Source organism: Rhamphochromis longiceps, linkage group LG2 (assembly GCF_057381845.1).
Source record: "Rhamphochromis longiceps isolate RC_006_pf linkage group LG2, R_longiceps_female_GT1.1, whole genome shotgun sequence".
Taxonomy (NCBI): domain Eukaryota; kingdom Metazoa; phylum Chordata; class Actinopteri; order Cichliformes; family Cichlidae; genus Rhamphochromis; species Rhamphochromis longiceps.
In genome coordinates this window covers 37,465,331-37,489,307 of record NC_140558.1, presented here as the reverse complement: position 1 = coordinate 37,489,307, position 23,977 = coordinate 37,465,331, and the positions used below count along the sequence as shown (strand labels likewise).

Below are 23,977 nucleotides of genomic sequence, written 5' to 3'. Positions count from 1 at the left end.
TGCATTATAAATACACCCATAATGTGAGTAAATAAAATGAACAAATAGATAAAACTTGGATGAAAAATTAAATTCCTTCAGGGTTTGATGTCTGCAGTCGAGGCAGGCCTGAATGTGAGCAGAGTTCCTGCCAACTTGACCACTCGCTGGGACATCGCGTCTGCCTGCTTCTTCTGTGGCACCATCATCACCACCATAGGTAAGTGACAGAGCTCACCTGCAGGGGAAACATTGCTCTCTGAGTGACAAAATGATCCACCTGATGCACTGTTGAGATTCTCTTTTCTGAGAAAGTGTTACCTGCATTATTTTCACTGAAGCATTTAAATGTAGTTTGGTATCTAAATTTGCAAGGATTTAGCCTGCAGGTGTTTTTATGGCTTGATAAATGTCACACTAGAGCTTATTTATGTCCTTGTTTCAAAGACACGCTACTTAAAATGTGATCAAACTGTAGCTTTATTTTTCTGGTCAACAAAGTATTCATGAATTGTAGAGTCACAGCTGATGAATATTTTCTAATACGCCCTACTAATTAAAATAATTACACAAGGTCCCTCTTTAAATTGTTTGTGCATGTCAGCTTTTATAACTAGCGTCATGTCTTTTTGATTAATCCTTCAAACAGGCTTTGGGAACCTCTCACCTCGGACGCCTTACGGCCAGTTGTTCTGCGTGTGCTACGCTTTGGTTGGCATCCCCATGTTTGGCATACTTCTCGCTGGAGTGGGCGACCACATGGGCACGGTGCTGCGGAGAGCTGTGGCCAAGATTGAGACCCTCTTCCTGGTGAGAATGGTCTGTCCTGCCCATCAGCCAAAACTTAGGAGTAAACAGCTTTAAACCTACAAGGCACAGACTTCTTATCAGTGCTCTACGCAGTAAACTGTTTGGTTCTTTCTAAGTTGCAAGTTAGAACCATGCAAGAACCAAATGTCTGGGCTCAGCCTTACAGATAAAGTGAAGAGCTTGGTCACTTGGTAGAAGCTCAGAATAGAGTCCTTAACATCGAAAGGAGCCAGTTTGGGCATCTGATTTTGGCAGCTCCTAAATGAGCTGCTTTGTACATGTCCGACTAGGCAGGGAACCCAGGCAGAGATTATGTTTGTCAGTTGGGCTGCAGAGTCCTACCAGAAAAGCTGAACTACTAACTAAAGCTGTTCTTGGAACCTTATTTCTCCACAAAAAATAAAATAAAAATCACAAAAACTGTCTTTGTAAGTGAATTTTCATATAAAACCCGCATTAGAGTCAGATCAGCTGAATCAGCACTTTAGCCACAGCTTAGAGCAACCGGACAGCAGCCTTATTCAAGAGTATCATGGTCACCATAGTCAAGTCATGTTGTACTTGTTTATTCTTTCAGGACTTTTCAAACAGATGGGTATTAAAGCTGCCCCACTGTTACATCTTCAGTCCATGACTTTAGTATAAAGAAAGAAAATAATCCTGAGATGCAGACATGTGATGAAGATGCCAGTGTGGACCAATAAAAAGCTGACAAATCTCAACATTCAGCCTGAATCCAGACAATTCTTTTTCCTTTTTGGTTTAATCTAGTTTAATTCTTGCACTTTTTTGTTACATGTATAGCTGTGTTGATCTTGATTTATTCTGCATCTGTATTGGCTTCTATCTTTCTCTCTGATAGAAACGCAAGGTCAGGCCCACGACTGTGCGTGTCACCTCAGCAGTTCTCTCTATCCTAATTGGCTGTCTGATCTTCCTCGCTGTGCCGACAGTCGTGTTTCAGAAAGTGGAAAACTGGAAGTTCTTGGAGTCGCTCTATTTTGTGGTCATCACGCTTACCACTGTTGGCTTTGGAGACTATGTACCAGGTACAGACCAAACACACACACATTTTAATCAATATGGACAACAAGTTGATGGTTGTTCGTTTTTTTACCTGGTGAAGTTGTAGCAACATACGCTGAACATGTAACCTGGTCTAGAGCAGATTATGTTCAGTGTTTCAGTTTAATGGTGGTGTTATGGGCATTTTCACAGATCCTTTTCCAAATGACAGTCTGTAAGTGTGATCCTCTGCTGAGGGAGTGCTTTTTAGCCCTCTGCCTTGAAAGTCTGATGGGGTATTCTCGTCACCTGGGCGGTGTGGACACCCAAGTTTGTGAATGCGATACCTCAAGTTAGATGATGTAGGCATTTCAAATTGATATCATAGTTGTATTGACGGAACAAATTTGAATAACAGGGCAAGTTTTCTGAAAAAAATGTGAATGCAATAACTTCAGAACGCCGCGACCTAGGCACCTCCGTGCCCTTTTATATGAAACCTCTAATTAACACAAATATGAATTGTTTTTCTGCTCTTTTCTTCGTTATTCTCATGATAAACTGCATATATTTGGGTTGTGGTCTGTTTCTGTCAGAGGTCAAACAGCCTGAACATATCACTCACTCACAATTTATATGACATTTATATACAAATAACCCAAAAACGAGGTTTATCTATCCACCCACAAAGTTACAGCTGTAGTCTCCCCCCCGCTGAGGTTTAATTAATGATGAATGGTCAACTTTGTACAGGACTGCCTCTTTCTGTCATTTCTGTTCTGTGAGGTTCACTGGAACATCACATTAAAAATTAAATCAACTTTCTCTGCATGGAGTTGGAGGTACTGAAGACAACAGCTTCTTCAAGCTTCTGGTGTTGTTGTGGATCGTGTTTGGTCTTGCCTACTTTGCCTCCATCCTCACCATGATAGGCAACTGGCTGAGGGTGCTGTCTAAAAGGACTCGTGCTGAGGTGGGAGACTCCAGAAATGTTATCTGAGAGACACCTAAACTTGTGTCAGTTCTTCTATGTTGTAAAGCTAATGTTAACCTGTGTCCCTGTCAGATGGAGGAGCTGAGGGCCCACGCAACAGACTGGACGCAGAGCATGTCCAAGGATTTCCGCATCCCAAATCCTCTGGAATTTAATGACCCCTTCCTCCTGCAGCGGCGGCGCTGGAAACGTAGCGAGCGCCGACGCATCCGCCGGGGAGCCCAGGGTACACTGGGATACTGGGTGCGAGGGGGACCTGAGAATGGACATCTGTCAAGTCACTGGGCTGGCCTGTCGAGCTCCATGAGTGAACTGCAGGACAATTCGTCCGGGGTGAGGGGAACTAACTCAAAGGCACAGGTGAGTGCAGCTGGAGGGGGAACGGTCCCCATATCAGCAGCAGGGTACAGGGCTGACCCTGCTGGGGTTCTGCAAGGGCAGGGCAGGTCATTTCCTCACCACCTGTCCCGCTCATTCTCCGTCCCCGTAACCCGCTCCGGTTCACAGCTGGATGTTGTAGGGGCACGTATGCAGGAAGGGTCACTCTCCGGATCAGAGTCTGCATTCGACTCCAGGTCAGATGGCTCCTCAGTCTCCTTCTCCTACATGGCACCCCACAAGTTCCAGCCGTGCCAAACCATCGGCAGCATGGAGGAGGGATCAGTAAGACTCGCACATATGGACACATCAGAGAGGAAAGATGAACTGATTCCAGCAGAGAACTATGAATCTGCACCAAACAATAGCCACAATCAGGCACCTGACCCTAGTCCTTCTTCTCGCTCTTCCCCTGTGCCCACATCCCTACCCGAAGTCCTCCTTCCCTCCCCTGACATCACCACAGCCCCCTCACCAAGCTGCCAGCTGCTCGACTTCTTCGGCGAGAACTTGGCGTACATTGACGAGTCCTCAGACACCCTGAGCGACCGCCCCCAGTCCACGAGCGAGGAGAAGAGGAGACGGCCCCGAAAGCCTAAGAAGAAGAGCATGAGGAGACAGCTATCACACAGGTGGAGCTCGCTGCAGGTGAGGAGGCCCAGCAGTGACATGCAGCCACCATCCCATCCTCCAACACCACCTCCAGCATCCTCTCTTTCAGACCTGTCTCTACCTGAGAACCAGACAGATGCAGCTCCTGCACTCTGACAAAAACCAGATGTGGCAGCCGACATCACAGCTGTGGTTCTACACTGCTGCTAGCTAGAAGAAACACGCCTCATGAATGCAGCTGTTGTTCTGGGGGTTTTTTCTTTTCTTTTTTTTGGTGTTTATAGTTAGCCTCACAAAACCACCTCACCAATATTGCTTTGTTTCTTTTGTGTGACTAAAACGATATAAGATGGGTTTGAGTTTCCAGGACGCTCTGACAAAGAGATAAATCTGCCTTTCAGTGAGGCTAATCGTGCAACTTTAAGTGGACCGCTCCTCTCATAAACAAGGTTCGGGACTGAGTGAGTCACATCATTACCAAGATGTCATTAAACATAATTATCTGCTTTGTTTTGAGCTGCTGAGCTCAGTGGATTCTCGGCACTGACTTGACATTAAATCTGAGATTTAATCTGGCTTTGTGAGGCTAACTTTTGAGGAGCGACTATAAGCTTTAAATTCAGTGCAGGGTTTACACACAGCAATTTACAGAAGCTGTCGGCTGCCTCGCCTGAAAAAAGACCACTTCCGTTAACATAAGAAAAAAATCTTTTTATGAAATGCAGCCTTAAAAGGGAAAGACATCCGGGGATGTGTTTTGAACAGTAAACGACATGTATTTAAAGTGTGTGAGGTCGTCATGTGCTAACTAAATTGATCAAAAGACAAGATGCGCCAGGATCTGGGTGGCTTACCACCACGAAAATTCCCGGGTGAAAACCCTGCCGTGGGTGGAAAACCAAAACCACAACAACAGCGCATCCGATTCAGAGCACGGCAGGGCCATTACTCTTCATCAGAACTGCACCATTGCACCATGGTGTGCTGTCATTCAGGTCCTTAAGTTGTCAGTCGTTTTAGGGATGATGGAAAGTGACTACTAAAGGATCTTCTGACTATTTTGTGTTTAAAAAGGGTTATAAAAGAAAATCAGATGATTAAACCTGATACAGTCACACCAAAGTTATTTAAGTTAAGTTTGTGCTGCGTACCAACTTTGCAATCAAGTGTCCTTAAATCACTGTTGGTAATATTCTGCTTGTGTCCACTTTTCCACTTAACAGCTACAGTTTTTAGGTTTAATTCTTTTTCTGAACAATAACAAGTTTTATATCCTGTGTAATAACCTTTCATGTCCCATTTTTTTGCCAGTTGATATCTCAGATGTATCTTACAGTGACGCATTAAAGAGACCTTTATTACACACTGTTACCAGACATTAAGTCTTTATCCTGTAACTGTGGAGTTTTCTTTCACTTTTAATGTCACTAAACTTTTTACACTTGGGTCTTCTACTTTATTAATCACAAATTTGCAAATTAGAACATGTATTAAAAAACACTTAGTGGTTTAACACTAAAAGCCTCACAGGGACCCAGAGTGTGTTTTGGTGTCTGAAAGCGAAAGAGATAAACTCTACAGATTGCCTTTACATTGTGCAGTGCCTACATTGCTCATACGGTGATATATACCCAGTTTTTCATTCTTATTATCACCGTGGATATTAGAAGTAAATTTTTTCCATCCTGGCTTTTTTAGGTAGTGACAGGATGGTGAGATGATACGCAGCACATGGCTCTAGGCAGAATCACCACCCAGGCTACAGCAGTGAGGACACAGCCTCTGTACATATGTCAGGCAGGTGATCTATGGGCGTGCCGTAAAGTAGAAGTGCAGAAAAAAAAAAGATCCATATTTTTATTCTTGGAATCTGTTAGAAGAGCTTCATATAATTCACAGATTAAAATTATCTTATCGATTTTAAACTGTGCTTTGGTGCAGAACCCTCAGTTCATCCACCGTCTGAAACAAATCAGTTTTAGTTCATCTTCCTTTAAGACGACTTTCTTCTGATTGACCGCAGCTCACAAACAAAAGGTTTGAATATCGGGTGGGTGGGGCTTCCGTGTTCACACCACGAGCTGTGTGCCTGAGATGCTCTCAATGATGTCATACAAAACAGAGAGCAGAAGAAAACTGAGAATGAGGTTTTACAGAGTTAGTTCTACAGTAAATACACTGACCTCATTATTTTAAACTTTGGTCATGATCAATATGAGCGTCCAATTTAATTTACGAAGGACTGTGTTTTTTAAACACTGCATTACATATGGACTGCGCTCTCATTCGCTTACATAATATATGTTAATTTCTTGTCTGTAAATCTCTAAAGGTTCATTATATTATATTCAGCACACGTTGCAGACAGAATAAGACGGGCACACAGTTGGCGCACTGTGCAGCAGCAGATGTGAAATGACCTGACCTGAAAGTCCTGAATGAACTCAGCTTTGGGTGAATGTGGGATAAATTGCCTCTTCCTGCTTACTCAGAAGCAGGAACTACTACACGAGGCTATCGTGGCATTTTGCCCTCCACCCGTGCCAAAATAAGTAACGGACAGAGTCTACACTCAAATTCAGGCTCCTACATATTCTGTCACTTGTTGACAGAAAGCTGGAAGTAGATGGCTCATAGTGGTGCGCTGACTATGAGCCATCAGCAGTAATGTCATTATGAGTCCTGAGTGAGGACGGATGCTTTTTTAAATTATTTATTACTTTTTCTTTTTGTACAATAAAATGAAGGTGGACAGCAAGGATATTATTGGGCTTTATGCTAAATATGTACATAACTAAACATTAATTATGCACAGCATTGTGCAAAAGCCTTGAACTATCCCTTTTTTCTTTATATTTTGCTTCCAAGGGCCTGACCATTTTCAGAGAATAATTGTTTTTTAAGGTACTTGGTGTTTTTCTGACAGGCTGCTATTAACATACTTTCTTCCCATGCCTCCAGCTGAGTTTATTAGAAATGCCAAAGATAACACAATTCGACAGGCGTAAGATGGGATTGTTACACCAGCAAGGTGATTCCAAAATATATCTCAGCAGTTTATCTTTGAGGAAAGAAAAAAGATTTTTCTATCTACAGCCGATAAACGGTATCTGAACGCCATATTCTTAAGAAACAAAAACAAACAAAAAAACTGGCACAGGACAAGCAAGGTGTAGCTGGACCTTCAGTTGATCCATCTACTGGTCACTGAAGCCTCATCAGAAATGGTATCAGTGGAAGGATGGGCATCACATCTTCAAACATCTTTTTAAAAAACAAAACCCACAGGAAAGATAACATATTTTTTTTAAAGATCAACTTTTGCATATAAATACTTGAAAAATAAATTTCAACTACATTTAAAAAAAAAAAAAAAAACCACACAGCTAAAAGCCTGTAAAAGGCTGTATTTTCGTATGTGATTTAACCCTGTTTTTAAAAATTAGTCTTAGCCTAAGCCTAGTTTTAGACTAAATACTTTTTAATTGTAAGTCTTTGTATTAGTTGAGGATTTGTTTTAATCCAAGGGTGATAAAGTGTTGTGAAAGCTGTAGATTTAGTGATTACTTACAAGGGGAAAAAATAGCTACTAAATCTTTTCTTCTGTTTTATAAAATGTGGCCCACTTCACAAAAAACTCCTGTTGTAATAAATATGACTCCCACAGTCAACACCAGACAGACTGAAAGTCGAACTGAGCCACCCTGCTGTGCAGTTATTGAAAGAAAGCACAGAAACGACGCCCTCGTCTGTTAAAAACCAGAACAGCCAGGCCTCTGTGGGTTTGGCCTTACAGCTGTTTTGTCCCAGCAGGGCCTCAAGTACAGCTCTGCTCTCCAAGTTTGACTGCTCGACGAATATGGCTTCAATAACGCCGAGGCCACAGATCGGTATCTTCTGTTTACTCCTGTGTCTCGTTGCCGCTCTGCTGCTTGTATAACTCTATATTTTGTGTTTATGGTGCCCTGTTGCCCCGAGAGCTGCGTTTTAATTTAACTGGCAGGAATAAATAGGAATGACTTCAATCTAAAGTCTCGTCCAGACCTGTCATGTGAGCTCAGACCATAAGGTGCTTGTGTGAATGAATTACTTTTTTAACAGGCTCTCTTACTTTTTGGTCAGCACGCGGAGGGTGAGCGAGCGTTTCCAGAGGCAGAACCATTAATCATGGCATATTTTGCTGCACGGAGGCAAAAATAGCAGAATATATGAATGTAGGGGTGTGCTGCACTCACACTCTTTTTCTATAGGTCAAAGGCAGGGTGTGTGTGTGTGCGTGTGTGTCTGTGGGTGTGTGTGGGCAGGGGTCGACATCCACAACAGACGTCCTTCTCAAGGACAGAGGGACTCAATGTGAAACGGAGCAAGGCGCTCTACCGTGGGATAAGTACAGGTTGGATTTAGCAAGGGGTAGTTAAGTGGAAAAGACTAACAGATGCTGGGGCTAGTTTACTCAGGGGGGAGGGAGGCTCACCACAGCTCGAGGACTGACACCCCAACACACACACACACACACACACACACACACACACAGCGAAGCTGTTTCTCACTGCTGCTCAGAAAAACAATTTTATTGTAATCCTCTAGAACAGTTTGTATCTCTTTAAGCTACTTTCACAGCTGGGATTTAAACCACACTGCATTAAAGGACATTAAAGGATCAGTTCACCAAAAACAGCTCCGTGCAGCAGCATCCAGCCATGCAGGCAGTTTTGGGTTTTAGATGCTTGCTTTTGAGAAACTGGATGAATCAAGGGCCTTTGACTGTGCGATAATTCATTTCTTACACTATATATCTATATTTATAAAGTGTAAATAAAAAAGCCAACTTCAGTTGGTTATTTTTTTTAATCTGATTAAACAGACTTCCAGCCTCTAGACAAATAAACAGCCTACTGAGCCAGAGAGTTGTGTGGGAGTAATGACACAAATTATAAATATAGCCTATATGTAGGCTAATAAACACATGGATGAATACACAGATTAAAGGAAAAAGCATTAGTGCTGTCAATGCTATTAATGCCTAACATTTAAACACATACAAAAAAAAAAACAGACTTTTTAATTTATTTTTGCTCAAAAATATATTCTAATAAATTCTAATAAGAATGATTTCATTTTATTTTTCTTTATACTGTGAAGAGAGCAAATTAGCAAATCATTACAAGGACTGCTGCTGGGGAATTAATTATTAGGAAACTTCACCATTTTTTTATGTTTTTTTTTTTTCATTGTGGCATTGAGCCTCTTACTTTTAACCCTATAACACCAAGTATGTCATATTTGATGAGATTTAGTAAGTTTTTCAGATGTCTGTATCATCAGTGTTATTCCCCCCTGAATAGAAACAAATTAAATAGCACAATAAATCTTTAATTACACAAAAAGTAGCAAATATTATACAAATGATATATATGTAAGTTAATATTTAATTTTTAATCAGACAGTTAAAAAATTAGAATTTTCTGGCAATTATTTCACAGGTCAGGCTTTAGAGGGTTATCGCTCACCACCCAAATGTCATGAAGATGCCACCTGACGACCTCCTCTGTACTCTTAATGATGCGTACAAATATACCTCACTATATATCAATAAAGATGAGGTTTGGCGACTATTAGAACAGGCTCTGGGTTTTCACTAACTTTTGATGCACACCTAGTCATTTTGTTCTGGAAACGGCCTGAAATATGACAGAAACCGTTCTGTTCAGGAACAAGAAACAAGGGTTAGCCCGGGTGTTTTAGGGGAATTTAAAGTAGATTTCACGTTATACAAAACGGTCACATTCATACTCTTGATGTGTGATACCATTGATTTCCTTTCCAAACCGATACCAAGTAAAATTCATTGTGGCATCGACGATACTGATCTGATACTTTGTACAAAAAGTTAAAGTTAAAAAGTTAATTATAACTTCAAAATATTTACAGGACATCAGAATACTTGTTCTTATTGTTTAATTATAAAGAGTTATCATATAGAAATAAAAAACCTGACGTTGTGTGTTAATTGATGCTGTTTAAACACATAGATCTTGACATTAAACATGTATATACTTGCCTGGACATTTCAACAAAAACATTCAACATTCACACTTCCCCTCATTCACAGTAGTCCTGTGCCACATCACAAATTTTGGTATCAGTCCAATACCAAATAAATACAGGGCCAGAATTGCAGATATCAGTACCAATAATTTTAAGTTATTCAGGCAGTTTATTGGGGGAGAGTAGTGTGCCATGACTTATGAGATGAATTCTCAATTTGCAAATTCTGAACACATTTTAATCAGTGCTATATCACTGTGATTGTTACTTTCCACAATAATTAGTTAACACAACACACCAGCTTTTCATGTGTTTTGAAACTGGGTTTTTGGAGACCTGGGATGTAAAATAACTAACACAGTTCAGTGGGCTACATACTAAACTTGAAAGAAGCAAAGTATTGTTACAGTCATGCTAGTATCGTTTCAATACCAGAACCAGTGTTGGTATCGTTACTATCGATATTTGGATCGATCCACCCACCTCTAATTCTTACAGTTCACTCAAAAGACTCTGAAAACAGCTCACTTTGCTGTTTTAAGAAAATTTAAGGGGACCTGTTATGCTTATACTCCTTATATCTCCTTATTATTTGTCATTTACACGGTTAAAGTGCTGGATGCTCACATCCAGAGTTTAAAACAGTGAGGTCAGAGTAGACTATATGAATAAAAATAGTGGGCCACACCTCTTAATCTTTGAGTTTACGTGTACAAAATCCAGCACATAGATACGCAGTCTGCCTTTATTAACATTCAGGGGAAAATGGGTCGCTCTAAAGAGGTCACTGAATTCCAGCGTGGTGCTGTAATTGGATGCCACCTCTAAAACGAGTCAAGTTTGTGAAATTTCTTCCCTCCAGCATTTTCCATGATCAACCGTAAGCGGTGTTACTGCAAACTGGAAACGTTTCGAAACCACAGCAGTTCAGCTATGAAGTTACAGACCACGCAAAGATCCAGACCGGGGTCAGCAAATGCTGAACCACCAACGTTTTGCTGACTCAATAACTGCAGAGCTCCAAACCTCCTCTGACATTATCACTGGCACAAAAAAATTGTGCACCGGAAGTTTCTTGGCATTGATTTCCACGGCCGAGCAGCTCGTGTAGGTGTAATGTGTCGGTGGCTCAGTGCTTCTGTCCATATATCTATGTGCAAGTAATCCCTGTGCGCTAAAAGCCCAGCTTCACACTGCACTAAAAACCAAGTTCCAGACATTTTTTTTCTCATTTTGACTCTGCGTGATGTCACTGTGATAGAAGGGACAGTTCACTGCTGTAGGCACAGAAGCCCCACCCCTTTCCTGTTTAAACCCTCTATTCATGAGGGACAGCCAATCAGAAGACAGCTGTCTTAAAACAGCTTGTTTCATGCAAAATAAAGTTAGACCCAGTGTCAAATAAATATGGATTATTGTTAACTGAGACTTATGCAAAGCTACTCTAGTAAAAGTGTAAAGCTGGGAATGAGCACAATGTGTAAACTTTGAAGTAAATAAATGGATTCGTTGAATAAAGCGTCGAAGAAAAAGCACTTAAGCCAACCTGGGGAGAGAAGTTTCATTTAATCCACCTGAAGTGAAACATTCAGATATCTATAAGCTGTCGTGTATACTTTTTTTCTTTCTTTTGTTTTTTACAACAGCACATCCTCAAAGTGTTGACCAGAATATTGTTTGAAGTATCCAGTTACACGATTTTATTGCAGGCGATATTTCCTGTGGCGTAACACCAGTGAGAGTATAAAAACCACTGGCCCGCTTAATACTTCTATAACTGATGTTGTTGTCACAGCCTCATACCTACTGGGACTGGACTGCTTCCTATTCAGCTAAAACTTTACTGTCAAGCAGGTTTTCAAAACACATGCATGCATACATTTAAGAAAAGTCACAGAGAGAAGATCTGCTGCAGATGGAGCTTTTTTGTTGTTGTTTTCAGACACAATCACAATAAAATTCACAATAAAACCTCAGGAATGACTTCTGTGCTATCACGCATGACCTCACTAGCTACATTCACACACAAACAGTGCAGACGTGCACACACACACGCGCCCAGTCGCTGTCTGTCTCGCTCTCACACACAAACCACCGGCATACCAGAGAGTCTATATTTAAAATGAGCCCTGGGGATGTTTTGTTTTTTTTATTTTATTTTATTTTCAGCTTTTAGACATTCTATCAAAAGTGGTCAACGTGAATACTCGGCTGTAGAGAGAGAGTGAGAGACTCTGAGCGATGATAAACATAGGTATGACAAAATACAACCTCAGCAATGAGTCAACAGCTTTTTACATAAAGATAATGAAGGCACATTCAGCAGAGGAGCATGAGAGTGCGATTATGAAATGTTTGAGCCAGACCCGAATAGTTACAAATTTGCTAAGGCTGCAAAATACCACCTTCCAAACTTGCAGCTTTTCCAAATACAGCCCTATCATCCCACGTCTCATTTTCAAAGCCTCTCTTTTCTCCCTCTCTCCTCCCACCACAAATCCCAGAACTTTGAGCACCAGAGAGAGAGGGAGAGAGAGAGAGCGCAACAGCGGAGATGAGGGGAGCGTTTAAATCTGGCGTTCCGTGAGTGGTCGGGTCGGTGTCTGGAAATCTTTCACATCCTGTTTACGGCAGGCAGATTTCAGCCCGGGACCGCAGAGAGCTGGCGGGTGCCTCTGCCTGGACACAGCTCCTCTCTCTCTTTTCTATCTGTTCCCGGCCTCCTTCGCCTAAAGATCTCAGTCAGCCTGCAAACCTTTCCACACCGCCTCCCTCTCATCAACACCTTCAAACCTAAAGCAAACACGTCAGCTTTGCCCCCGCTGCCCGCGGCCGCAGGAGAACGACAGAGGGGGAATCAAACTCCTGATAAAAAGAATCCTTTTCATGCAGCAGGCGCACAGCAACCCCCATTTCATTTTAATATCAAAGTACGGGTTTAATAGAGCTGAGTTGCCGTATTTACAGTGTTCCGGTCAAACAGAAAGTTCCAGAGCGTGAAGAGCAGAAGTTTGGAAGCAAAATCCTGATACTGGAGTCATGTAGCATTAAAAAAATAACATCTCATGAGTCTGAGGTGCGAAGCTTAATGAACAGAGGATCAGTGTGTCCCCCCCTGAGAGAAGCAGTTTGTAGCTTTGGTCCTGAAATCAGTCCGTCTGCCTCCCTCAGCGGCACTTGCAGGATTTCACAACCATGTTGGAGAGCTGCTCAACACGCGGTGTGCGGCCTATGAAGTACATGATAGTGAGGGGCTCCAGGTCCTGAGGAACGCAGCAGGGTGTGGCGGAGGCCTCGGGGTTCAGCTTGTTGTAGAGGGGCAGAATCTGACCCGGGAACAGAAATGAGCAGATGTTAGAGCGATTTATCCAAAGTTTAGTGCTGCGAGTGATGAATGAACATGCTGAAAAGTGTGAAGTTCAGCCCAAGTTTAAGCAGGGCTGAAAAATGAAGCCAATGTGGTAAGTGCCAGAAACGGCAGTCCATCTAATGGCCACAAACGAGCCAATCCCCACAGACTCTCAAGCTGTTTAGGTCTCTTTAAATAATTTACCTTTTTTAACATCTGCGTGGACATGATTTTTTTTCATAACTGACCTGTTTCATTGTATTAAGGATTGCAGTTCCAGGTCTGAGTGACCAGTTAGTGCCTACTTAGCCTTACCTCTGCTAACTTGTTGGTGCCTTTTGGAGCATTTTTAATGCAAATAACTGACAAATAATATGAGTCTAATAAGAGTAATAAGTTTGTGCTCCAGTTTTAGGGAGTAAAATTCTACAACACTATTATTTTTTTAGCGCCAATTAGCATCTCTCTAGTATCTGTGTCTGAGTGCACCCATACAGTCTTTGAATGCACTTAAATGATGTTTGCTGGCATAAGCGACTAACACTCGGGTTAAAGATTGTGGTGGCCATCATGCTAAACCCAAAGCTTCAAATGTCCCAGTGGCTACCTCTATCTTTTAAATGCAGTCTGTCGTCATTTTGCATGATTATTTTGGTACTTTTTAAAAATGTGTTGGCAAATCTGAAATGTTAGTTTGACATTTTGGGAAATTTGCTTATTTAGAGTTAGATGAGAGGTTCAATGGCACTCCTAATATCAGCATCTGGTTAGTTTAGCTAAACATAACAAAAGGTTGACTGATTCTGTTTACTGGTAAAAATGATATAAACAGCACGTATAAAACTAAATCAAGATAATTCAAAACTTCCTGTTTTATTCCAGTTTAAAAATAACTTTTAATGGTTGTTTTCCAGAGTCTCTACATTTCCCTCACTTATCCAACTTTTCAAGTTTAATTCCTACCAGGTCCGTTTTTTAGCTTTAAATCTTCATATTCAGACGTTAAAATGTAGCTTTCTGTGCATTTTATGTGGGGGAGCTCTAAGTAAATCTATAGCAATCAAATCAATTTTGACTTCTTTAAGTACATCCTGTCAGTTTCTCCAAAATACATGCACAGCAAAAGCAGCCAAACTGCCTTAAACTAAAGCCACATTTTGACAGCAGCAAAATGTGTAATTGCTGCAAACTTAAGTTAAAATAAATGTGAAATTCTACACATCTATATTAAAGTGAAGTACAAGAAAGGTGAGAGTCAGTGAGGCTACAGGCCAAGCCCTTCGCTGAGTGAGACGGGCCAGCTGGGTTGCATAAACCTATGTGCTCTTTAACAGGCTTCTGTGAGGTGTCAGCCCATTTATGATGCTGGGGTTAACCAGTGGTGTTTAGCTGCCGCAAACAGCGCGCTCAGGGCTCACTTACGGGAAAATGTCGCCTGCATTTCAGACTTTCTGTACGTTAACGTCAAGCCGAGCGTTGATTGGAGTTCGGTCCAAACCAGAGTGTTTTAGCAGACGGGCTGAGGAGGAGCTGCTCAGATTTTTCTGACAATCACAGATGTTTTCTGTTTATATAATTTGGCCGTGTCTCAGCAGCGAGAAGTCTGTCACTGTTTCCATTCAAAATATTCAGCACTAAAGGTCATGAATCTCCAAATTGGAAAGAAATATATGTTGAAAAAAAGAACACATTTGTCCTACTGGAGAAGGTAATCCAAGTTATTAGTCTGAACTAGGATCTCATGAGATATGGGAAGCTGCTAATATCGAGGTATCCACACATGGACTCGGCTAATTAGTAACAAGCCCAAAAACTGCCTATACCAATTCTGTTCTATTAAGGGCACAGATTAAGTTTAATTCCAGCTACTATGCACTAGTGTAGCTTTGCATGATTCCCACTTCAAAATAATCCTTATTTACCTCATGCTGGGCCTCGGTGCAGCCGCTCCCAGCTGTTTTTGCTGTTCTCCCTTTAAGCCAGTGGTTCTCAAACTTTTCCTGGCATGCGCCTCTTTAACTTCACTCCACACACCCACATTGTTTTTCATTAATCATTAACAATAAATAAAAATGCGAGTTGAAAATAACAATCCCACCTGCAGTGGCTCTGTGCCCCCGGGTGTGGCCTGTCCCACAGTTTGAGAACCACCACTTTAACCCAGCTTTCTTCTGATTGGCTGTCCCTTGCAAACAGAAGCTTTAAACTGCAGGTGGGTGGGGCTTCTGTGCTTACATCCATAGCTGTATATTAGGAGTATCCCCTATATTTTGGTTCACAGAGATTACCTGCACATATACTGATCTTATTATCCAATTATTATTCATAATTTAATGGACATAAAGACATTTTTTCTTAGCAAAAGCAAAACATGTCAAATGTCAGCTGTTAACTAACCACAATTATTGATTATTAAAAGTCTTTATGGCAAAATTTATAAGAAAGAACAACAAAGATTAAACAGATTTGGTTAGTAGCCAGGTGACCTTTTGACCCCTGAGGCTCACCATGTTGTAGTGGTTGTTGGCGCTCCAGAGGTAAGGACAGTTGCCGGCACAGAAGTTGGCTTTGTAACCTTTTGGCTCGTGGATCCACTTCCAGTTGAGGTCACGCCTGAAGTCGATGTAGAGCGAGCGCAGGCAGCAGCCCTGGTCCGAGCCACTGAGACACACACACACACACACACACACACACACACACACACACACACACACACACACACACACACACACACACACACACAATATGTAGTTCAGCTCCCACCCTTCTCTTCAGTGTCATGGGAAAATTACCACAGGTCACCATCGAAGAACCAACCATCACATGGTAATAACTATGCAGGGCTGCCAGAGTTTTCCCCTGCAGCGTGAGGTAGTCTAAATAAAACGCTGCATGCCCGCTGGCCTGCAGTCTAAACACAGGGTCAGCGCTGTTAGTTTTGCCGTGCAATTGTCTGCAAAGTGGGTCACGAGGAAAAAAACAAAATGAAACCGAGTGCTCCCCACAACTAGATTTCAGAATTACAAAACTACAAATCTTGGAGGAGTGTCAGCGCTGTCAGTCAGTCGCACTAAACCACCACACGAGCGGCTGGTCGGCGGCCTACCGGGAGCAGGTTGAGGTGTCGATGGCGGCCGCCCTCTTCTTGCGGTTCTTCCTGGCCGGGTTATCCACTCTGTCGCTGGGCAGCAGGGTGAGGATGAGGTGCGGCGTCTTGGTGCTGAAGTCTGCCTGTCCTTTCACCTGACCAGGCTTCCTCATCTGACGGAGCCGCTCATCATCCACGCCTACAGAAGGAGGAATTTTTTTTTTTTTTTTTAGGATGAAAAACTAAAACTTTCTGTCTTCCACCAGAGTCTGTGGGCGGACGTCGCTTTGTTTCAAAGCTAATGTGATTTAATTCCTATGGTTTGTGCAATACTCTAAGCATGGGAAATGCTTTCATTTTGCAGCAGCGACTGCTGCCCCTCCCAAAACTCCACGCTGTCTTTCTGCCAGGCCGAGGCATTTAGTTCACACTTTTTTTAAGCATATTTTTTCAATCCTAATATATTTAAATTCCAAGTAAATGCACTGTTAAAAATGCAGAAGATTGTGTGCATGATGTTTTTAAAGTTAGTCAGCCAGCCCCGGTGTGAGTGCCAGAAAAAGTGTTTTTTCATACGCAGCAATAACTACTGAATCTGTCCGTGAAAGGCGCCGTCACCTCTTTGATTCTTACCCTCTAAAGACTCTGTTTTTCTAAGAAGGCAGCAGAAGTAATGTTCTTGTGCACATTTTGAATGTCATTGAACAAATATGACAGAAGTAATATGTAAACCAGATGTTTCCTACAGCAGAAACGATGGTCTGACTCTTTGTCTGACTTCATGGATCGTTTTTTTTGCTTCACTCTTTCTGAGCTACAGGAGCCAGAGCGCTCAAAACAAGCCCCTGCTTGTCTTACATCAGTATCGCAAGTTGAATTTCTTTTCCCCCACGTGTGCAAAAACCTGACTTGGCTCAGTTGAGAGTAAGTCCTGAGGAAAGCGCCATAATTTGGGGGCCTAAATGAAGCAACACAGACAGTCTGGTATTCAGTAGTATCACTGTGTGGAGTAACAGTTTTTCCATTATTCCTGTAAGATAGTGTGTGAGTGATTCATAAATCATTTTTGTTATTTATGTTCACTTTTTTGTGACCTGCTGGATTTTTTTTTAATCTTGTTTTTTTTGCTGCGCTCATAAATCTTCAACTCTTCCAAATCTGTGAACTTTGCATTTCGCAACTCAAAAGACTGCCAAGACACAACTGAAGTTTCTTAAGTCTTGCTGGCACGCTGGCTGTCTTGCTTAGTTGTTCTTGCGAAAAACAATCTCACGTAGCTGCAGTACAACTAACGATGAATCCCAAACAGCCATCTAAAAACGAGCATCTGCGCAAAGAGGCTGATTGTGCTGATTTTAAGGACATAATCAGTAACAAAATGAAGCAAACAAATGAAACAAGCCATTTTGGCTCTTCTCCTCCTCCTGATTCGCTGCCCCTCAGAAACAGTTGAACAGGGGTGGGTGGGGCTTCTGTGTGGCTCAGAGGACCATATCAGGGACAGCATGTCTCATTGACGTCACTCAGAGGCATAAGTAGCAAAACTGAAACATTTAAATTAGACTGAAGCCTAAAATGTAGTCTCACATGGACTACGTCTGCATCTACCTTTTTAACAATTTATATGACAGAATAAGGAGCATCATCATCATCACTGGGTCCCATCACTGGGTCAGTTCCTGGACTAGAGTGCTTTTAGCGGCATCTGCAGTGCACATAAATGCATGATTATAAAGTCTTTCTATCATAAAAGACTGCAACAGACCAGCAAACAGGGCCTCCAGCTCCTCGCTCTTGTTGGGAACGATGTTGTTGGTGGATGGGACGAAGGTGCAGCAGGGACAGTGGACGCCCAGCTTCAGGCCAAGATTATTCTCTATGGGAGGGAAGAAGGGAAAGAGAAGTGCAAACACTGATGTATGGATCGCAGTGCAAGCTGGTAACGACTCGCTGGTGCTGAAGCTCACCTGGCTCTGACACCCAGTCCTTTACAGTCTCTGTGACCTCCGTAGAGATCCAGGCTCCTTTTGCTTTTGGCTGAACAGTGCGCGAGTCGATGTAACGCTGAGTGGATGTGCTGTCTTCATCCGGCTTTAGCAGCTGAGACAACAAACACACAGAAGGAGCTAGATCCCCATTTCATCGATACATAAGAGATGTTTCTGTGTTGGGTTGAATTATAAATAACAATCTTCTGACTTTAAGATCAAATCAGACTGTCGCTCACTGAGAATAATGGATATACCTGATAGAGCTCCACTCTCTGCTCCGAGGCCCGAGCCTGTGGGTTGGGGGCTCTGAAGATCCTGAACTCAGCCTTGACCAGAGTGCTGTTAGTCAGGTCGACTCCGCTGACGTCAAAGTGGACGACTCTGTAGTGGGGGCTGGGTGCTGTTGGCTGCACCGCATCTTGAGGGAGCAAAACAAAGCACTGTGGATGACTAATGCTCCAACAACATCTCGTGCCTTCACACAATGCTGTATTTATACTATGGGTTAAAACTGCACTGTGGGACTGATTGTCTCGGACGTAATTATAGGTTTTGGTAAAGAGGCTAAATGTGTCGGGCTTATGTTTAATATATGGCTGATTGTTGTGCTCATGGGTTTCCTGTGTGAAACATCCCCAAACACCTAGACAGTTATACAATTATGCACCATGTAATATCAGCAGCACCATTAATCTTCAAATCTTCCAAATAAGATCCATCAACACACCGAGTTTTCTTTCCACAGCTGGTGGATCGACTCCATGAAAGTGCTCTGATGGGGCAGGAAAGCAGAGTGCATTACTGAGGGGCACATCTGGGGTAGTTTTTAGTTTTTAGAAGATGGGATGTGCAGTAGTACAGTGTCTCACAGCAGTAGCTACGATTTAAAACAGCCAGAAACTTCTTACTGACTACTACTACTAACGCTTCTCCTTTTAGGTCCCCCTACTAAGCATGTGGTTTACAGCAGACTACAGAGTAGTTATTCTGTTGTATTTATCAAGAAATATAAATGTTACTTTGTTACTACCAACCTGACACAAAAATACATCGTTTAAATTTATAAAACATAACACAGTTTAACAGGCATAAAATAGCATTTTCGCAACAACAAGATGCTTTTCCAAAGAGCTATTAGTTGGCCTATCTCAGCAAGCTGTGCAGCGTGTCCTTGAAAAACTGAGGAAATTGGACAAGTGGAAGACAAAAGACAGCAGGTCTACAATCTGTCTGCAGGACAGGAAAAAATCCAGCCTGACGTAGGACCTGAGAAACGGACCTGGACCTTCGGTTGATCCATCTGCTGTTCACTGTAGACTGATTAGAAATAGTCTCAGTGGAAGGGTGGCTGTCAGGAAGTGATTTAAAGGAAGGGAAACATGGAAAAAAGGCTGAGTTGTACAAAATTATGAAAGAACTGGACTGAAATTCAGTGGCAACAGGTCTCATGGAGTGATGGATCCAGATCAGACCTCAGCATAATTGAAGCAGCGTGGGATCATCCCAACAGACAACGGAGCAAAAGACAGCCAACATCCAAACACGATCTTCGAATGTCTTTCAAGGAGCCCTGAGAAGCTTACCTGAAGACTGCTTAAATAAATAAAAAGAAAGCTTGACGAAAAGAGTTAAGAATAAAGTAGTCATACCAAATATTGATTTTCAAGCACATTAGAATAAATACTTTTTTTCCCCAAGTACGGTAAAATATAAGGAACTGAAGGGTGGCTCAGGACTTTTGCACAGCACTATGGGTTACAGTAGTTGCCAAAATATATATATTAATTAAAAATGTCACACTTGCTGCTTTCAGCTCTTTTTGTGTTAGAATTTATTACAAATATTTATATAAACTGATAATAAATGGTGCACAGAGAACCTGCTATATACGTAGTTAAAGTTGATAAAAGCAGGTAGTTTATAAAGCTTAGTTAGGAGACTGAACTATTAAACCAAACAGGTTAATCAAAGACAGACTCACAAAATCAGTTACAATATTCAAGAACTACTAATCCATCAGCAGTCAGAAAATCGTTTTGTTTTTTAACTTAGATAATTATCAGTCACTGCTGCTATGATATGGGTGGAGGGACTGTTCAGTCTGTTCAGGATGCAGGACCTGAGGAAGTTCAAATAAATCTCTCATGAGGGGAAAACATGCACCTGATTTGCTATTTAAGAGTTTAAAAAAAAGAAAATAAAACATGGCAACATTGTTACTTTTTCGCTGTAATTCACTGAGATTCAATTACATAATTAATGCTCAACAACAGCGAATAGAGGCCTCTGTGTTTGTTTTACCCGGATGGGATTGGATATTCAGACGTTTCAAACTAGTACATACTTTCATTCTTCTAAAGTGACCACTGGGGACCCCGGGCCACACATTGAGAACCCCTGTCAGGACTCACTTGTGTCGGTGCGGGGGGGCAGCATGTCGATCCTCTGCACCTCTTTGGCGTAGTAGTCCTCCTCGCTGCTTTCGCGCTCGCACGCGGACTCGGCCTGGCGCGCGCGCTCCTTCAGAAGCTCCCGCGTGCTGTTGTACAGCAGCAAGACCTCCGGGGGCACCGAGCTCGGTGGTGGCACGTCGTCGTCGTCATCTGGAGGGCTGCGGATGCGGAGCTTGCTGAGGATCTGACCGCGCACCGCCTCGATGCGTCGAGACTTCTGCGCGTCCAGGTTGATGGACTGGCAGGTGTTGAAGCCCTCCACCAGGAATACACCGGAGAACCGGAGCAGCAGCACCAGCGCGAGACGGGGAAGCCACATTGTCCGGGGAGGTGCGAGGACGGAGATAATTCAGCGCAGTGGGCTCTGACCAACAAGCTGCGTCTCCAAGCCAAGCGCGCAGAAACGTGTGCGTAAAATGATTTAAACTGCGAGACTGAGGGTGAAAACCGAGCCTTTCTAACTTAGATCAATAAACTATTTTGAAAAATCCAGCTCTAATGTGTTAATTTGGTCAAAACCGCGTCATGTAAAAAAGGAAAACCGCATCTGCTGATTTCACACTTCTGATTTTGTAGTTTTATAACATTTTCATAGATGCGCCAAGCACCAAACACACAAGGACGCATTATTTATTCTTTAAAATCTACATTTAACTTACTGCATCTAAGAATAAACGGCTGTTTTAATTTAAAAATAAAAATATAAAACTGCAACAAAACACTGTAAAAATGTAAAAATGAAGTGATTGGAAATTTCTCGTGACTCTTCAGGTCCAGTCTGGTGCGCTCGGAGAGCTCTGGTGTCCCTTGCCGCCGTGCGCGCTCTCTCTTCGTGTATAAGTGGCGTTTTTTAACGAAAGTCTGTCCGGAAAGTTAAAACGTTATCTCCGTTTTCCGCCGTCCATCCTCGGATACGCGAACAGCTTTCAGGAGAACAGAGTCGTCACAAGAGCTCAGCCCATGTCGCAAATCCTTCAAACAACAACCTGAGCGGAGCAGTTTACCGAAAGCAACAGAGCTCCCGTGCCTTCACCCCCGAAACACCCATGTGTGGAGCAAAAGACTGTCCCATATCCGCTTCCAGAGAATCTAGCTACAACTTGGAAAACCTAGTGAGGTCCTCCCATTCCCCGTTATAGGTAAACAGTGAGCGGGCTGTACTGAAACGTAGAAAAAAATGTGATTTATGTTGGAAAAAACACGGTGGGCCTGTTAAACCCCTCATATAAACATCTAAACACGGAAAAAGTCAGACGACGTAAAAATACATGACGCAGAAAACATAAGAAAGAAGTCCTTGTGCTGTGAGTTAAAAAAAAAAAGAGAGGAAACTTTACAGTGACCTGCAGATCCCAAATTAAATGAGCTCCAGCCTGGTGAACGCTGGGCTGAAAGCTCTGCTGAAGACACACAGACCTGCTGCAGGATGTTACTCCATTATTCTGCAGATCCTCTGTGAGAAACTCTGAGACTGAGACAGAGAGAGAAGGAGGCTGGAAGGGAGGGAGGGATGGTGGTGGTGGTGATGGTGGGGCGGGATGCCACCAGAGTGAATGCAGTGTATTATTATGTAGGTAAAAACCATCTTCCTCCCTCCAGAGGAGGCACACACACATAGCTGCACATTTTGCAATTATTTTCTCCACAAAAATTCACCACCCTCTCCCCGCAACTAAACCGCTCCAGAGGAGTAGCTCGGCATTTGAGGAACTAAATCTTTACATTACCTTTGCTTAATATGTGTAAAATAGCCAAATTATACATGTTTATAGTGTACACCTGCCACTTTGTTAGATACACGGTGTTAGTACCATGCTAGACCACCTTTTGTCTGCAGAGCTGCCTTAATTCTTCGGGGCAAAGATTCAACAAGGTGCCGGAAACCTTATTCAGAGATTTTGGTCCATGTTGACGTGACAGCATCACACAGTTGCTGTTGATTTGTCAGTTGCACATCCATAATATGAATCCTGTTCCAGGACATCCCAAAAGTGCTGTGTTGGATTGAGATCTGGTGACCGGGGAGGGAATTTGAGTACAGAGAAGTCGTCAAGAAAACAGTTTGTGATCCTTCTGGAAGCAGCCATCAGAAGATGGGTTGTAAACAGATGGACATGGTCAGAAACAATACTCAGGTATGCTGTAATGTCTACATAACATTCAAAGTGCCCAAAGTGTGTCAATAGAATACCCTCAACACTATTACACCAGCAGCAGCAGCCTAAACTGTTGATACACAGCAGGATGGATCCATGCTTTCACATCGTCTCCAACAAAGTCTGACCCTTTCATCCAAAGGTTGCAGCAGAAATGAGACCTATCAGAGCAAACGTTTTTCTCCATCTTCCATTGTCCAATTTTTTTGAACTCATTTTATTCATAGTTTAATTTTTCTGTTTATAGATGCTCCCTTGCATACCTGGGTTGTAATGAGTAGTTATTTGGGTTTTTGTTGCCTTTCTGTCAGCTCGAAGGAGTATGGCTATATTCTTCTGACATCAACAAGGTGTTCTCACCCACAGAACTACTGCTCATTGGATATTTTCTCTTTTTAAGATCATTCTGTGTAAACTCTGGAGGTGGTTGTTTGTTTGGAGAAAATCCCAGCAGATCCAAAGTTTCTGAAATACTCAGACCAGCCCTAAAACCAAGCCATGTTCAAAGCCACTTAAATCACCTTTCTTCCTCATTCTTTCATATTAAATGAATTGTATTTCTGTGATTCACTAAATAACTATTTGCATTAACAAACAGCTGAACAGGTGTACCTAAAGACGTGAGTGCATGCAAGGAGCTAAATGTCAGTATTACATCTGTGACTCCCACAGAGTGAAACATCACTGGGCTCTGACGCCTTCAATCAATTATTCCTAAAAACCTGTGAAAATGCAGTAAAGTCAAGAAGCCCTGCGTACAGCAGTATCAAAAATACTAAAAGGGAAATGCAAAGTTTAGATTAGAAAAGCGGTGATCAACCACTTCAGTACTCTCAAGCTACGTCTCTAGAAACCCACAGATCCCGACAATCACTAATCCAACAATAAAAACTGTAAATTTAAGAGTTTCAGCGCTCCTGTTGATGGCCATTTGTCACCTGCCAGTAGAGCCAGATGAGAGTGGTATCGATTTCTGCTAAAAGGCCCATTTCCCAAAATGTGAAACCTCTTTTAAATATTTATGCAACATGAAAATGCTGATTTCAAAATGCAGCTTTAGGCTAGGTGTGATTTCAGGCTTTGACTTGTTCATGCAGACTTTAGAGGCTTACTC

At 42.3% G+C, this 23,977-nt stretch overlaps 2 protein-coding genes across 2 annotated transcripts in view; one reads left to right on the top strand and one right to left on the bottom strand.

Annotated features, from left to right (window-relative positions):
* Nucleotides 1-5,057, top strand: part of kcnk4a (potassium channel, subfamily K, member 4a) — an 11,375-nt gene extending 6,318 nt beyond the window's left edge. Inside the window, exons 2-6 of the mRNA XM_085426941.1 lie at nucleotides 82-199; nucleotides 629-798; nucleotides 1,652-1,838; nucleotides 2,631-2,767; nucleotides 2,861-5,057. Of these exons, the coding sequence (XP_085283067.1) occupies nucleotides 82-199; nucleotides 629-798; nucleotides 1,652-1,838; nucleotides 2,631-2,767; nucleotides 2,861-3,934 (1,686 nt within the window). The 3' untranslated portion in view covers nucleotides 3,935-5,057. The remainder of the gene's footprint in view (nucleotides 1-81; nucleotides 200-628; nucleotides 799-1,651; nucleotides 1,839-2,630; nucleotides 2,768-2,860) is intronic.
* A 6,321-nt stretch (nucleotides 5,058-11,378) lies between these two features.
* Nucleotides 11,379-22,446, bottom strand: tgfb5 (transforming growth factor, beta 5). Its single transcript, XM_085426929.1, has 7 exons — nucleotides 20,666-22,446; nucleotides 18,509-18,672; nucleotides 18,231-18,363; nucleotides 18,029-18,139; nucleotides 16,282-16,462; nucleotides 15,683-15,836; nucleotides 11,379-13,152 (listed from the first exon to the last, which is right to left on the bottom strand). The coding sequence occupies exons 1-7, from the start codon at nucleotides 21,024-21,026 to the stop codon at nucleotides 12,994-12,996; spliced, it is 1,263 nt and encodes a 420-aa protein (XP_085283055.1). The 5' UTR covers nucleotides 21,027-22,446; the 3' UTR covers nucleotides 11,379-12,993.
* Nucleotides 22,447-23,977: the final 1,531 nt, after the last annotated feature.

What these genes read in the sequence shown, in the direction of transcription:
- tgfb5 (XM_085426929.1), bottom strand. Translation starts at nt 21,026, where the DNA reads ATGTGGCTTCCCCGTCTCGCGCTGGTGCTGCTGCTCCGGTTCTCCGGT. An exon ending in GCCCCCCCGCACCGACACAA is followed by an intron (nt 18,673 to 20,665) that starts GTGAGTCCTGAC and finishes TGCTCCCTCAAG; the next exon opens with ATGCGGTGCAGCCAACAGCA. An exon ending in GCTGGAGGCCCTGTTTGCTG is followed by an intron (nt 16,463 to 18,028) that starts GTCTGTTGCAGT and finishes CTCCTTCTGTAG; the next exon opens with GCGTGGATGATGAGCGGCTC.